This window comes from Mytilus galloprovincialis, chromosome 2, assembly GCF_965363235.1.
Source record: "Mytilus galloprovincialis chromosome 2, xbMytGall1.hap1.1, whole genome shotgun sequence".
Lineage (NCBI taxonomy): Eukaryota > Metazoa > Mollusca > Bivalvia > Mytilida > Mytilidae > Mytilus > Mytilus galloprovincialis.
Window position 1 is genome coordinate 38283581 of NC_134839.1, and position 17242 is coordinate 38300822.

The 17242-nt window shown below is 31.1% G+C and overlaps 2 protein-coding genes across 2 annotated transcripts in view; both read left to right on the top strand.

Annotated features, from left to right (window-relative positions):
• LOC143063548 (protein mesh-like) overlaps positions 1–17242 on the top strand; it is a 70589-nt gene that overhangs the window by 24789 nt on the left and 28558 nt on the right. The window lies entirely within an intron of this gene.
• On the top strand, positions 1281–15716 carry LOC143063551 (uncharacterized). The gene is made up of 7 exons (XM_076235758.1): positions 1281–1394; positions 5893–5950; positions 8297–8480; positions 9090–9243; positions 10920–11131; positions 12336–12484; positions 15535–15716. Exons 1-7 carry the CDS (start codon positions 1361–1363, stop codon positions 15674–15676), a joined length of 933 nt encoding a protein of 310 aa, XP_076091873.1. The 5' UTR covers positions 1281–1360; the 3' UTR covers positions 15677–15716.

Below are 17242 nucleotides of genomic sequence, written 5' to 3' on the forward strand. Positions count from 1 at the left end.
GTGCACTTCTTTTTTTGCTACGGCACTTTGAAAATACCCAATTTTGATTATAGTATTTCCCCCTTTTTCATCAATTTTTACCTATTTTTGGACTATTTTTGTAAAAAAAGCACAGTTCCACAATTAAACTTTTTTCATACTTTCAATAAAGATGATGTGGACCAATCTGAATAAATTTAACTAAAACAAAACTATAGGTAGGTGTTAATATAAGAAAGTTTTATCATAGATTGATGCTTTTTTGTGTCAAATTTACCATGCTGTCAACAAAATACATATCATTTCAACTTTTGTGTCATAAATGTAGAAAAAATACATGCAAGAAATTTGACAAGACAAAATTGATATGGGATGTACGCGATTCTTGTAAAATCAGTTTTTGTACTCCTCATCCATTTTCTCTAAATTTAGGCTGTAAAGACTGACTTGATTGGTCGTAAAATTTGAAAACTGGATAACTCAAAAACTATTAATTGTGAATACACATTTTTTCACAGAGTTATGTTTGATTATAATATTTTAAAAATTCATTGATATTTTCTTCTTGTATCCCATGTTTTGGAAATAATTCTAGAACGAGATTTTAACGAGACTGAAACGTCAGAAGAATACATCCTTAAGTTGAAAATCGCATGGATAAATAAAGCATTGAATTGCATTTATATACAGTTGATATAACATTTTCTTGTTGACCTTATTTGATTTGTAATGTTTAGTAAACTACTTTTCTAATACTTTTATCACATCATCCGTTAATGGACAGTTTAGGTTGGTAAACTTTCTTTCGATAAAAAACCTACAAAGTTTTATCCCTCACTTTCTTTTTCACAATTTTTGAAACGTACAATTGCGCTGAATTACCTTCGTGATACAAAATAAGCTCTAGAAGTTCTCCACAATGAACGAACAACTTTTTTGTAGAGGTGTGTAATATAATTATTTCTGAAACATAAGTTAATTTAATTTATTTAATTAAGCAATAGTAGATTATAATGATAATGATTTCGACATGAAAAAAAAGACATTTAATAAATACAGCATACATACATAATTATCTTAATATCAGACATGCTGCAAAATGGATTAATAACATGAAATTTGTTGATTATATGTTTTAAATATAAATGGTATTGTTTTAATTGTAATTGTAACATTTGATATAGTATAATAAAACAACATAGATCAAATCCGAACAAGGCACACATATCTTGAACACATTCGTTCTCATTATTGACCATGCACTTTCTTATCTTATCGACGAACCAACAATTATCAAGTAAAGATCAAATTGTATGACTTATATCAAAAGTCTACTACCAAACCTTTAGTTGTTGGTCTGGTTTAGTTACAGGAACGCACGATGAGAGTTTTCTTGCTTTTGGGCTTGATGACAGGTAACTATACAAAATATATAAGTTCTGTATATAAGACATATAAGATGACAGTAATTAAATTAACAACTTAAAGAAGAAAAGGTTAGTCATTGTATTGGTGTAAGATGACAAGATAAATTGACCATAAAATGTTATAATTTCACAGAAAAATAACGATACAGTATTTTTGTAAAATAAAGATATATGTGCCCAAAGAAAGTCTATCCGATAGGTAATAAAATGCCACTATCAGTTAGTTCAAATTTTATAGGTTATATTTTTTTCTTTCAAAGTAAAAGCACAGAGTATATATAAAGATGAAATACTCTCTTCAGAAATTATCTCGGTCTTTCAATTCATGATGAAATGGAGTTCCTTAAGAAAATCATCATCAAGTTGCCTTGATTTACTTTCACAAGGTTTTACAAGATATACAGGACAAAATTGTAATTATTTGTTTAACAGTTAAACTCTTACAATTATATCCAAAGAGTTTGAAAAAAACCCAACTTATTCTGCTAAAATATGGTCAAAACAATCTGTATGAAACATTACTAGTATATGAAAACAATGTTTTGCTGTCAATCGAAATATATCTTGCTGAAAATATGGTTTCATTTTTCAATAAAACACTTGCATAGTAGCTTTGATCTATTGTTTAGATTTATTTCGTTTTAATATCAATTTACTGAATTATCAAAATCACCTTATTTCTGTAATTTGTATGGAATTTCTTCAACGGTGTAAGCAATATCTTCTTTCATACAAATCTACAAATTTAAAGATAATTTTCTTTGGACATATCTTCATTTCACCAGTTTTGGTGAAGTTCGTGATGATCTATATTTTTATCTTTTTAGAATGTTACGCTTAGCACCCTTTTCCTCGGACCCTGATTTATATAGTTAAATTATATTCATAATAGTCAGATATAATTTTCCACCTGCATTTGAGTGGTAAAAAATATCTGGCTATAGGATGGCTCAATTAGTAGGGTGCCCAGTATAGAAAAAGACGTCTTGTTAACGAGTCTAAGTTGACGGATAACACACGGCTATATGTATATGCAAACTATTCGAAAATCATTATATTTTCCAATCATGAATGTCGTCGTAATCTACCGTGGTCATTTTTTTCAAAATTTTGTTGTTTCTTAGGGTACCCATCTTCAACACGAAAATTAGAATTATTGCTGTTTGCGTTATTTGTTCAAATGATACTTATCATTTAGCTTAACAATTAAATTCATAATATAACGAAAGCTGAAAAGATTTATAAAATTTAAGTATAAGTATTTCCTAATTTCAGTAAGACTATTTTTTTAGCTAAAATTTACCACATTTTGAACGAAAGAAACTTTATTGCGTGTTACTTTCACGGGATTTTTACTTTAATTACATCAATAAGACATTGTTCATATTTGTGCCAAATATCTTTCGTGTAATGTTAATCGGTGTGAGGAAAATAGCAATTTAAAACACAAATTTAGTGATAATTCTGCCTCGATTCAAACACGCCTTTTCTCGTGCCGTTAATTGTTTTGTAGCTTACACTATCAAGTCATTAACTAGGACAATTGCCACTAACCTCAATTCTCTTTTTTTTTGTATGGTCGATTTGAATGTTTTGAATACTCCAGTTAGTTTGAAGATCGTTGTTTTGTTTTAGGAAATATTTTTTTTTGTGTTCTTTTATAACTTTAATTGTTTTTTTGAATAGATAGTTTTGTTATAATTGTAATATACATATCGAATCCTTCGGTCACGTTTCAGACCCGGAATATGGCACACATTCAGTGATAATGAACGCCATACTTAACTCCAATTTGTACACAAGAAACTAAAATTAAAAGTAATACAAGACTAACAAAGGCCAGAGGCTTCTGACTTGGGACTATATATAACTTGCACACAGGATTTGCGCCGCTATATACCTGTCCACGAAATATGTAAAAGTCTCGAGTTTGCCATATGAAAAAGAGGGACGAAAGATACCAAAGGGACAGTCAAACTCATAAATCTAAAACAAACTGACAACGCCATGGCTAAAAATGAAAAAGACAAACAGAAAAACAATAGTACACATGACAAAACATAGAAAACTAAAGAATAAACAACACGAACCCCACATTCTACCAGCCGCACATGCTGTAACATGATGCGATACAACATCATCCCTGTTTTGGATCGGTAAGAGCATTGTTTTTTTAGTTTTGAAGGACAACCCAGATGATTTCACCGATTTGTCAAACCTTTCTAATTGTGACATTGATGAATCTATAGATGCAGCTCGAGATCTTGTTGTTAGGTTGAATGATCTCAAGTCAAAACTCAAAATAGATCATTGTGACCATAAAAAAAATTAGCGTAAAATTGGCTACAATTTAAAATTTCTCCCTTGTCAAACTTCCTCCTTGTGAATCTACTTTTAAACAATATGAAATAAGAGCTTCACTCCAGACATAAATTTGATCTCTTTCCATATAGCACAATAACTTACATTCTCCTCTTCAGTTCGGATTGGAAAAGAAGAATGACTTGTTCCTGTCTATCTCGAAAGTCATATGTCATATATGTCATATTTTGCTAGTACTGATAAGGGGAAATCTGTGTTTTCAAAGGCTTGCATTTGTTTCGAACAAAATCTTTCAGGCAAATGACATATGTCAAAATGTAAATACTCATCTGGTTGCAGTTAAAAACATTGATGGCGACAAGGGTGACGATACATATAAGATTTCATTTTTCTGTTTGTGCCTTATGAATCGTTGTTAGCTATCGAATGAAAATTTTGCAGTCCATAATATTTTCTAAACAATAAATAAAACATATACTCAATTTTGAAATCGTGGGAAATATAGTAATAATCTATCTAGTTGGAAAAATATGTAAAAAAAACCAAAAAATCACTCCCATATTGTCTCTGACCTTGACGTGGTTCGGTGGGCTTAAACTACAGGAGACCATAGAACGAAGTAGATAATACGAGCTTTGATCATAATTTTCTATTTGCATTTGTTCTTTTTTTCGTGTTTTTGCCATGCTGTTGTCAGCTTGACTTCATTTTATAAGTTTTTAATGTCCCTTTGGTTTCTCACGCCTTTTTTGTTTGCAATTGTTTGTAAAATACATCGGTCCTGTACATAACCCTCTCCCTTGTGATATTTTTTGAATACTTGTAAACATTATAGCCAAATGTTGCTCATTTACTCATCTGTATATGTAGGATTGGGTGTTTAACCGGTATCTAATAGACGTTTTGTTTTTTTAAACATTTAACCCCCTTTTTCTCCGTTTTCAGTAACTTTTACTTCTACACAGAGCTGGAGTTTATATTCAACCAAATTTGACGTTAATGTTGCACAAATTTCGAAACAAATCATTTATATATACACCCAATAACAGAAATTTGATATAAACCTAGAAATTGACGAACACCTTCCTATTAAAAGACGTCAAAAACACATTTTGTTTTCGACAAACTATAAAAGTTAAGATCTAAAAAAAGAACATCTTTAGATCTTACTTGTAATGAATTGAATACATAAATTTCAAATTTAGAAATTGAAATAGGTCAAGGTGACTGTTATTTAACAGTTGTTTGAAAATTTCAAATTTGCACCTTTTTTGCAAAAAAAGTAGATTTAAAGTATTTTTTAGCGATAAAAATATAAAATAAGTTCTAAATGTATATACAAATGATATTCTCTATAAATTTGTTATTTTTAGTTTGCTCCAAACGCATATATGTAGGAGAAAGCAGTTATTTAAATGTGACTGTGCATTTTTCTGGAATTTTTGCTTTGACCTTTAATCCTGATTTAAAAAAAAAACGTGACCACGGCAGACAACGACGTTAACGATATTTCGATGAGGCTTGTTTTTCTCTTTCCAATGATATAAAATATAGCCGTGTGTTATTCCGTTAAGGTAAATAGATCTAATTCGTATTGATGAAAACATGTAACAATTGCATAATAAAAAAAACTATTTTCCAATATTTATTTTCAAAATGCTATCTCATACGAAAACGTGTTTTTTTCATGAACAATCTATGCAAATTTGATCAATTTTGCACGATTTTCAGGTTGATGACCCATACGTTTTATTATATTTATGAAGGCAAAGTAAAATCTTCATGATGGCTAAGTATAAGAAAAATTCTATCTGAGGAAATATATACTCATGATCCACCTTAAATTGATAAGAACATGATTATTCAAGCCTTTTCACGTACCCCTAACAAGTTAATTGATTTCCAATGTGAAAAGTAAATAACAAAAATTCCGAACTCCGAGGATGATTCAAAATGGAAATTCCGTAATCAAATGCCAAATTCAAAAGCACAAACACATCAAACGAACTGTCATATTCTTGATTTGGTATAGGCATTTTCTGATGAGGAAAATGGTGAATTAAACCTGGTTTTATCATTAGCTAAACCTTCTACTTGCATGACAGTCGCATAATGACAAAAATGTGTGAACAAAACAATGTATACTTTAAAATTGTTTTTTAAGGTGTGCTTTGCACTCCTCCACCAACTAACGAAGAAGCTGCATTGATGAAGTTCCTGTCGTAAGTATTAACAACAACAACATATTTCTTTTTTTCCTGTATTTTCATTTATTAAATTTCCTCAATTATTTTGATGATAAGGCGTGTCAGGAAAATCTTTATTGTGTAATTTAAAGAAGTAGAGATGGTATATTGAAATGAGACAGCTTTCCTTGGAAGACAAAATGTCCAAATTATTTAGAAGTAAGTAGAGAGGTTTAGCTAGCTATAAAACCAGGTTCAATCCACCATTTTCTACATTTGAAAATGCCTGTACCAAGTCAGGAATATGACAGTTCTTGTCCATTCGTTTTTGATGCGTTTTGTTATTTGATTTTGCCATGTGATTATGGACTTTCCGAATTGATTTTCCTCTGAGTTCAGTATTTTTGTGATTTTACTTTTCACTATAGGTGACCATGCATTCTTCAATAATTAGCTAATCCTATACCGCATATCAAGCTATAAAAGTCCAAAACATGACAAATCAATTCAAACGACAAGACTAACGGTCTGATAACAGAAAAACAAACTACAACAATCTATTGAAATGGGCTTGCTTATACAATCGACTAAATGCACTAAACAAATAACGAAAACAATAAAGAGAGGGTTCTCTCATTTAGTGACAACTAGTTCAAAAGCAAACACAACTAATAAAAAATCAGTACATACCTAAGGATTGCATATCTATAAACGAACGCGAGAGATAAAAACTACATGTTTATAAACGTGTAAGGGAAAGTTGGGACACCTTATTTCACAATGCTTATAGTGTCCTTTCATAATATTCAATGACAGCCCTCACCATAATTCAAACTAATTCTGTGAGTCAGACACATCGTACTTACCGGGAAATAGATTTGTCAATTTATGTACACTTTTTGACCCATTTGTTCAGAAATCTACAGTAACCTACACTTCCTCAGTGTTGAAAAAATGAAACCTATAAACACGACATTTTGACGCTGGAGGGGGCACAGCGATCCCACACGACGGCGTCGATATTGGCATCGTTGAAAAAGTTAATATTTAAGTTTAGTCTGTGGTTGAATTATTTGCAGACTTTAATCATTTAGTGAAACCTCTTGGAATTTAATCAACCTAGAAAAGATAACAATTATGTCCAAAAGAAACAGTATCCAGACTCAAATTAAGAGTTCTTTGTTTTATTTTGCCGTATTATTTCTTTTTGCAGTAAACATAAAGATAGTCTGAGATTAAAAAAATCCTAAATTACTAAATTTGTAAAACTTTGATTTTAGAAGAATTTAGAACACTTTGGCAGAAATTTTATCTGAATCAATATTTTCTTATTTTGTTGATTAATCAAGAAAGTTTCTATTTGTTATCATTATTTACATACAGTCTAGGATTACATTTTTTAGATTTCGATTTTACTTTAGAATATTTTCGTTACACCTTTTGAAGCTTTGAAATAAAATTCTTGAGAAAAATACTTTTTTTTTTTAATTTCTGTATTTTGCTGTATAATGACAGTTTTAATTTGGGAATCCACATTACGCTATTACACTGAAAACAGTATGGCACGAGAGACCGGGGGGTTTCATTGAACATCTACAAATTTTTATCTCACATAGACTTTCATCAAGGTTGTTATTGCCAAAAACATATTTAAGCACATAAGAGCAATTTACGAGGAAGCAATGTGGCTGCTTGAAAATCTCTACTCAACGAAATTTTATATGTTCCTGACAAATCTATTTTCTTATAAGTACACTATGTCTGCCTCACAGTAGTTTGAACTGTTGTCCTTTCTTAATGTTCCTTTACCTTCTTTACGACATTTTGTTAATTTTGACAATTGCTTTTAATATTACGGTATCTGATATTGTAGGACACGCAATTGATTATCTCCAAGTGCATTTGAGTTCATCCAATTAAGTTGTGGTGTTCGTGTTGCTTGTAGTTAATTTTCCATGTTTTTTTATATTAGTCACTGTTTTTCTTTCTAATTTGGATCTCGATTTCTTTCTGTTTCATATCTTTTGTTTTTGCTACATTTCTGAATCTATTTTGTTTGTTTTATTTTGAATTGCTTTGTTATTTTTTTAACATTTACAACACTGATTAAAGGTTTGATTCTAATAATGCATCACGTTATTATAATTTTAGACACAGAAATATAAAATCAACATGAACCACTCAATCCACATATGAAGTTATCCACACACGTTCGATATCAATTAGAACGACGACCACGAATTAAAAAAAAAAAGCGTTGTTTATCGGTGTTTTCTTAACAAACAAATACACAATTCTCAATTATTCCTAATGTTTATGTACAAGTAATTATTCCTTAAGGCGCAACATAACAACTTTATTTACTTCGATTGATCCTTTCAGGTCGGAGGACTTCACTAGAATAACAGATTCAGGTTCAAAACATTCTGCTCAATTATCAACAAAAAGAACATCCTTCAAACATAAATATGTCGTCTGTGGCAGTGGATCAATTGTATCTTACCATTCTGCAAATAGTATAGACATTCAAGCAACAGCAGCTAGTTCTAATGCAGCACACCAAAAGGTATTTAACTGATCTGTAATGTGTTGTTACATTTCTCAACGACAAGATATTTCATATTCGCAAATTTGATATAGAAGCAGACGGTAATTGAAGTGAATATTTGTTGAATGATTATAAAGACGATACTTGATCTGGTAAAATGTTGACAAAACACAATTAAATAAATTCGCACTCGTTTTAAACATCTAAACAATTACATATTTCCTGATATTTCAAATCCCTAATAGACCATTTCAATATTCGTCTACAACAACAGTTGACAACCAAGTTAAACCTAATTTTTCTTGAATACTTCTAAGTCCTCTTTCATATTTGGGTTCAATTACGGTCATCTAAGATGACAAAACATGAAAAATGAACTACGTAGTCAAAATGAACCTCAGTTGACGGAATTCCTTTAACGTAATCTTTTTCATAACTATGTTTTTGCAAGCATGTTGACAAAAATGGAGACTAAGGCTTGTAGTTAGTGTAGCTAAGATATTTGAAAATTAAATATTTTTTACCAAATAGCACTGCATTAAAAACTAATATGCATTTGTTCGTGTATTTCTCTGTTGTAAACCAGTTATACAATACATGATATTTAGAACCTCTAACTTCTTCCAGGCTGCAGTAATTGTCAGCAGAATGATAGCACATATGCCTTCAACATATTGTCACACTCTTGCAGCAAGAGCACAAGTCGGTGTGTTCACAAAAGCCGAATCAATGGCAGTTTATCCTGATTACGCTTATATGGCAGATAGACCAGAATGTAGAGGTAAGACGAGGGCTGTATAGCCAGTCAAAGTCGTTCAAAACTTCCATCATCATGTAGAGGTAATTGTGTAAATACAGAATGTTCCGCGCGCCTAAATCTTAAAAATTGCATATTTTCAATAGATTTTCAACCCAAATTAACTTTATTATATCACCTCTTTGGCAAGAAAAAGTTTATTTCAAAATGTTGTTATAATTGATTGATAAAACTTGACCTTATGAACAATTGAAAGGGAACATTTAGAAAGAAAGCAGTAATCTAAGGAGAGACAAACACTGTTTTTATTAGTTAATACAAAAACGACAGGTGTCGAACCAAGAATTCAATATTAAAGAGTATCTAGGTTTAAACAACATTTTCTAGCAGCACCTTCGTATGGCGTGCATGTTTAATACAATTTTGGATGGCCTCTACATTTTATCTATAATTTCTGGATAACGGTTTGCGGCTAAAGAGAGAACTACTTATACGTAGATTCATGCCAATTGAATTCAACTCAATACTTCTGAAGTTTTATGGGATCTATCCTATTTCGGTTACTGTAAAGGCAGAAATTTTCATGTAAGATTTAATTTTGTTTATTTCGTGGAAAGAATAAATCCACGAAATTAAAAAATAAAGACAAAATTTAACCTCCATATAGCATGTAAAATACCACTTACATAAAAGGAAACGACGAAATTAAATTCCCAGGAAATCTTATGGAGAGACAAAACCACGAAATTGTACCACCCACGAAAGTTAATGTTTCTACAGTATCTGCTACGGGTGAATGTTTCGTCCCAATCTCGGTGGGTTCTATGTAGGTTGCCTTTAGTTTTATATATTGCTTTCGTTTATGCGTTATTTTTCGTTGTATAAATTTCTATGTTAATCACATACCTTTTCATATTTCGAACTTACCTGTACAATGTCTTAATATCTTCTTTTTTGTTTGGAATAGATTAGTGCTGTGTTCAAGATCAAAGACAACTTTGAAATTTTATCAATTTGACTTTTAACAAACTGTCATCATGTTAAGTGTGTGTATACGGCAAAAACTAGTGTTATATATTTTTTAATACAATTTTAAACTATTAACGCAATAGATTAACATAGGTTTCTCCTCAAAATCTCACAATCAACTTATTTTGTTTTCGTTCATATTTATATTCGATGGCCCTTTTTTTTAAATTTTTTTTTACTAACTTTTCATAAATAAGGATTCATATTCAATTGCCCAGTAATCGTAAAAAATGAAATATATCCTAAATAAAATCCGATACTTTTGATTTGTTAAATAACTGCTGTACTTTATAATTATTTTCAAATTACATTAACTAGCACTTAAACATGTTTATGAATACAACATTTTCTTTAATTGTATAACACTTCAATCACGTTTTTTTTCATTTCTTTATAAATGCAGTTCCAAAGCCATAATAAAAAAAAAACATGAAAATAAGAGAATGGGACTAGAATTTTGCTCGAAAAAGGAAAAAAAGATAATTTACTTCATGCACTAAAAAAATGTATCTAATCCGTAAAAAAAGGAAAATGAAAAACAAAAATCTTGTGAAGACTCACCTTTTTACACTGTCTTCATTTATTCATGGTCATTTGTCTTTTAAATTTTTTATTTACGATTTTTCACAATTTCTTGTGATCTACTTTTATTATTCAAATCGTTTTTTAAGGAATCTGTAGTGGTGGCTGTGCATCAACATGTACGTTTGATGGTAGGAAGTGGTCACTTACAGCTGGTTCCGGTGGTCGTTTGGCTTCCATTCTAGATGACAATCTGTTGTGTGACAGCCGAGATCCCTATCATCATGGCTTCAATGTTCTGATACATGAATTCGGTCATACAATTCACGGTTACGCACTTGATGGATCAATGAAAACACGGGTAAAAACAGGTTTGCTTATGTAGAGCATGTTTTGCAAATAGTCATAATACTTTCTAAATACTACTCCGATAAAACACTCCGGTAGCTTTTACAAAACATCATTTGATTAACCCTATATATTTTCAAATTAATATGAGAATTTTTGTCATTTGCATATATATTCATCCTATTTCGTAAAATTGATCATGCCTTTGTATAATATTCCAAAATTTGTAAAAACAAAAACCCGATACACCCCTTACACGAAAGCTCTGCATGAAGAACATCGTACCTTCGATACTTACACACCAGACCGTGCGACAAGTTATGGCTAGTGTATCATTTGATCGATACGAAATCTTGGTTCGTCTATGACGATCAATGAAACAGTCAATAGAAAACTCACCAACAGTTAGTAAATTCACGTAAACAGTTTTGTAACGTGATAACGATACAAGTCTAGCAATTTTTGATTTATCAAAAACAAAATTATTGTATTTGAATATAGTTCCTGCTTTTATATGAAACAGAAGAACCGATAATTGCTTATTTGAAACTACCAGAGCAACTGTTTTTACTGACAGTAAATACTAAGCTTCTGTGGGACAGGCAAAACATCAAATACCGATATTAGGATAATCGTCGTTACAAAGCCCTTAAACAACAAGAAAACAAATTCTGGACTAAAATATCAATCCGGACATTCATTCAGTGATTAAACATGTTTCTGTGAGCGTCAAATCCATCTGCAACAACCTGTGATAGTGGTATAACAGGGCTGTAATATTTTTTCTATCTATGAAGAAATAACATAAAAAATTTGGTGCACACTGAATAACGCGCGTAGAGGGTTATTTAAAAGTGTGCACCACATTTTTTATGTTATTTCGAATAGACAGAAAAAATATTACAGTCATTTTTTATAATTTAATTCTAAATTCCATTTTAAACCGTAGAAAACCATGAAAAAACGTTGATGACGTCACGGTCACATGACTAAATTATGTCTATGAGCTCATAACAAAATAACGTCAGCCAATCAGGAGACGCGTTACATTCAAAATTAAATTATACATGTATAACAATAATATTTCACCTCTACTGTACTTTTTTTTTATCAAAATGAATTCTTACAAAGGCATCTAATAATATACTTATATTGTATAAGTATTAATTTAATCAGACGAATTATTAATATATATTGTATGTTCCTATTTTTTTAAGATTACTAATGCATATAACGCCGCCAGAAGTCGTGGTACTTGGAGTGCATCATCGTATGCAATGTCCAACGAAAAAGAATATTTTGGGCAAGGTACATCAGCTTGGTTCAACGCAGATCATAGAAACCCACATGGAAATATAATGTCATCGTAAGTACTAGTTTTATGGCTTTTATCGAAGCTTGTTTTTACTTTATTCTGTCTGTTCATTATACTTGTCTTACCTTGTAGACCCCCTTTAAACGATCAAAAGATTAGTATTCTACTTTGTCAATTTCAACCATATTCGACGTCTATGAGTATGAATGTCCTTCTGGTATCTTTCGCGCCTCTTTTAAGAAATTGTGTCTCCAACTCCCTCAGACAAATTTGTCATAAGTTGAAATTTGACTATTCTTTTAATGTCCACTTTTTTGTCATATTTCTCCCCAAATATTCTGACATTGAAATGTCCCTGCTATCAAATGATCAGCTATATGCGTTCCTGGTAAAACCAAAAGTGCAAAGTGCTTCTTCATTCCATAATTTTCTGATACTTCAAATTAAAATTAAGAGTTGAATATGTTTTATGTACTTGAATTGGTTAGTTGTACGACAGCAAAAATGTGATTCAATCAAAATATGTAGAAATATACTGCCTTTGAATTGTTGTCTTCAATAACGTGACCGCCCGGTAGAACTTCGGCAACCGTAGTTGGCAAATGCGGTAGAAACCAGGATTAAAAGAATATATACAAACGTGAACTAGAAAGAAATGTTGGTAATTGAATGTTTTCTTATTCACTACATATTTGTTGAATTTGGAGGTCGACTCTTTCATTAAATTGTTGGTATTTTCCCATAGACATGAACCGCGAGCCTCTCCTTGCCGACCTCTTCTTATTTCGAGATGAGTCAGTGTTCCTTCAGACACTAGTAAAAGACAGGACCAAAGAAGCAAGATCATTTACCGACGCATCCAAACATTTTGACGAATTTACTATTCATTAACAATCCAAACTTTTCCAAATGGGTTCCATTGATATATCCCCAGAACTAGAAATGAAAAAAACAAAAACAAAAAATGCTTCTTTTAAGACTGCGATTTGACATAAGCGGTCATATAAGTACCAGAATTTAAGACATATAAATACGAGACGATTTGAATTTCAAAATCATAAACATCTTCACCTTAGTAGTAATATACCCACTCAACCTGCATATGGGTTATACAGTTCCCAATTCATTACGTATTGAAGAGCTTGTAGTTGCTACTCAGACTTAATTAAACGCAACCCATGTCTGATAAAAAAATTGAACCAGGATTATGTCAAAGAACTTCTCGATCTTTTTCTGAAAAAAGGGATATCGATTGGAAGATACCAAGACTTGGTTGATAAATATTCCTTATCAAGTATACAAATAATACACGATGCTCAAGAAATATAGATTGTATATCATCGTAATTACGTGTCATAGTGTTATTTTATTTGTCTTTGTAAGATATTACGATTACTGTTTAGTATTTTTTTTTTTTAATAATATTTGTTGGTAATAAGAATAAAATAATATTTTTGGTAATATACATTTGACGTGGCTAGATACTTATATTTCCCGTCAATGTTTTATTATGCTATGGTATTTTTTTTTGTATTCTTATCTTTTAGATTTGCTTGTGTACTTGGTCTATATGCCTTTATGTATTTCTTTGTTGACATATATATTGGGTTTTTGTTTTCATAGTGACTAAGATTAGTACACAATGATGATTGATTTTTAATTTTTTGAAATTTTTAACTATTTTGTCCGTTTGTTTAGTTCACATACTTTTGTCAATATAAAGGAATTTTATGCGATGTCGTACAAGTGTGAGATTTAGCTAGCTATAAAACCAGCTTTATTCCACCATTTTCCACACCAGAAAATTCCTGTATCAAGTCAGGATTATGACAGTTGTTTTCCATTCATTTGATGTGTTTGAGCATTTAATTTTGCCATTTGATTAGTGACTTTCCGTTTTGAAATTTCCCTGAAGTTCGGTAATTTTTTCATTTGACTCTGAAAAACAAAGGTTTTCTATAAAAAAAAAAAAAAAAAAAAAAAAAAAAAAAAAAAAAAAAAACATGTGAATACTAGCAGCGGCTTCTAAAGATTTAGTACTTAATTTATATACCTTTTCCAATATGTAATATTTTCCACAGTAATATTTTATACGTCAACAAATCTGGGTAAATGATTAACGTAAAACTATACGTGAGATTTCAGGCACGATTTCTAGTCGAGAAAGCATCCTAAATATATACAAACAAGTTGGTTGCTGATTTCTTGCTGAACAAACAGTCTCAAAGAATAATTCGAACAATCGAAAAATCTCTGTTGTGTTTTTTTTTTTACATGTAAGCTATGTATTTATGGTCTATTTTGTTGACCCGATAAATCCAGGGATCAAGAAATAATCAATTTCGAACAAAAAATGTCTTTGTAATTAAACTCATCCTGGATACCAGCATAAAAACATTACATGTGTCCCCAAGCGCGCGTTTGGCTACAAAAGACGTGTCAATGACGCTCAAATCATAAAAGTTACAAAGACCAAATAAAATGTGGAAATAAAGAGCAGTGATATATTTAAAGAATACAGCTAAGGGATGTTAGATTCGAATTACTAGTAATTTCACAATTAGCGAACGACCATCTGATAATTTAGGATATCTCGGCAATTTTCAAATTACCAGTAGAAGTTCTTCTTCATGTGGCAAAATTGTCCCTACTTTTTGCGTCCTTCAAAATTAAAACCATAGGGTTTCTGTTCATATTATCACTTTATGTGTTAAATTGTGCATGTTCATTTTGCTGGTATAATGGAATTGTATTCCTTGCCAACTATATATATATATATATAAAAGTTGGTTTTCTAGTTTGAATGGTTTTACACTTAGTCTAGTAATTTTTGGGACCCTTTATAGCTTGCTGTTCTGTTTGAGCCAAGGCTCCGTGTTGAAAGCCGTACCTTAACCTATAATGGTTTACTGTTATAAATTGTCACTTGGATGGAGAGTTGTCTCATTGACATTCATACCACATCTTCCTATATCTAAATACTTCAAACAGTTGAAGGAAATATAACTTTAAGTAATGCCCTGCCTTTCAAATGCTTGAACTTGAACAAGAAAACGCTATCTTGACGCATGACATTTATAAAGTGTTATTTTCCTTTACAGTTGTAATAACCATCAGTGTTCAAACGAGATGGCAGAGAGACGTCATATTTATGATAAAGACAGGGAACTGTACAACATTCTAGCTTGGGTTTACGACAGTAACCAGGTTAGCCAACCTGGGAACCTTGCAACATGCGTTTAAAACTACATAATGTAACTAATTAAATAAATAATGAAGGCCACTTGTGTATGTCATTTTGTCTATGAACCTTCAAGGAATAGTTGTATGAAAAGAATCCCGCTGTTAGCTCAAGATACCAACAATTTCATGAAATGCGATTATACTTTTTTCAAGTTACATGTGGTTAAATACATTGTCTGTTTTTAAATGAGAATAAATAAATGATATATTTTGAATACCCAAAAACTGTATGCGAACTTAATTGTAAAGTTCGTCATTCAATAACATGAATAACCAACGTTAAATAAGAAACCAGGATAGTTTTGACCACTTAATGTAGTTCCCTTTTTAAACTCTGACTTTCTAAATCAGACGGTTGTATGAAAATTAGCTTGCAAGCACACTTTCGTCAAAAATTCATCGAAAGATCAAAACTGTATCAATTGTATCGTAAGCCCTTAATAGAGGTTTCTCAACATCTTACAAATGAATAAAAATCACCCTAACTTCAGCTAATATTCCAATATTATAGTTGATAATTCCATGATTAAAGTTGGAAATTCCAAGATTAAAGTCGACAATTTGAAAAATAAAAAAAAACATTGCCCTAATACACTCCCGTGTAAGTTTTATACTGCTGACAGAGCAACTTTATTCATAAATTGACCTCAATGATCAACTATATATACTACTGCTTTTACTTAAACGGTTATAGGAATAGATTATCTTGTTGTTTATTCTTTAGTTTTCTATGTTGTGTCATGTGTGCTGTTGTTTGTTTGTCTTTTTTTCATTTTTTGCCATGGCGTTGTCAGTTGGTTTTAGATTTATGAGTTTGACTGTCATTTGGTATCTTTCGTCCCTCTTTTATCGTAGCTGTATTTGGGTAAACTTTTAGTACTAGTAATTTAGGTCCTCAATGCTCTTCAATTTCGTACTTTATTTGGCATTTTTTACATTTTTGATTTCGAGCGTCACTGAGTCTTTTGTGGACGAAATGCGCGTCTGGCCTAAATACAAAAATTGTCTATGATAAGTTTATTTACAATTTATAACCACTGGGTCGATGCCCCTGCTGGTGGAGTTTTAATTCTTCAAGGGTATTACCAGGCCAGTAGTCAGCAACTATATGATGACATGAAATATCATTGATATTGTAATATTTATAGATTAACTGATAACAAAACTTTTGAATTTTTGACATACGAAGGCTTTTCTACCTCAGGAATAGCTTACATTTGCTGTATTGGCAAAACTGTTAGGAATTTATATCCTCAGTGCTCTTTAACTTCGTACTTTATTTATTTGACCTTTTTTTCCTTTTGTGGATTCGAGCGTTATTGATGAGTCTTATGTAGACGAAACGCGCGTCTGGCGTAAATACAAAATTTAAATCCTGGTATCTATGAAGAATTTATTTACAATCACTGAGTCGATGCCACTGCTGGTGAATTCCCCCAGATTATCACCAGCCCAGTAGTGACCAATTATGTGCTGACATGAATTATCATTGATATGGTTATATTTATAAATTAACTGTTTATAAAACTTTTGAATATTTGAATAACTAAGGCTTTTTCTACCTCA

Bases quoted from the DNA above. Each gene is read 5' to 3' on its own strand.
- LOC143063551 (XM_076235758.1), top strand. From the start codon at position 1,361: ATGAGAGTTTTCTTGCTTTTGGGCTTGATGACAG. The intron at 8,481-9,089 runs GTATTTAACTGA...AACTTCTTCCAG, and splicing joins CTAATGCAGCACACCAAAAG to GCTGCAGTAATTGTCAGCAG. The intron at 12,485-15,534 runs GTAAGTACTAGT...TTTCCTTTACAG, and splicing joins CATGGAAATATAATGTCATC to TTGTAATAACCATCAGTGTT.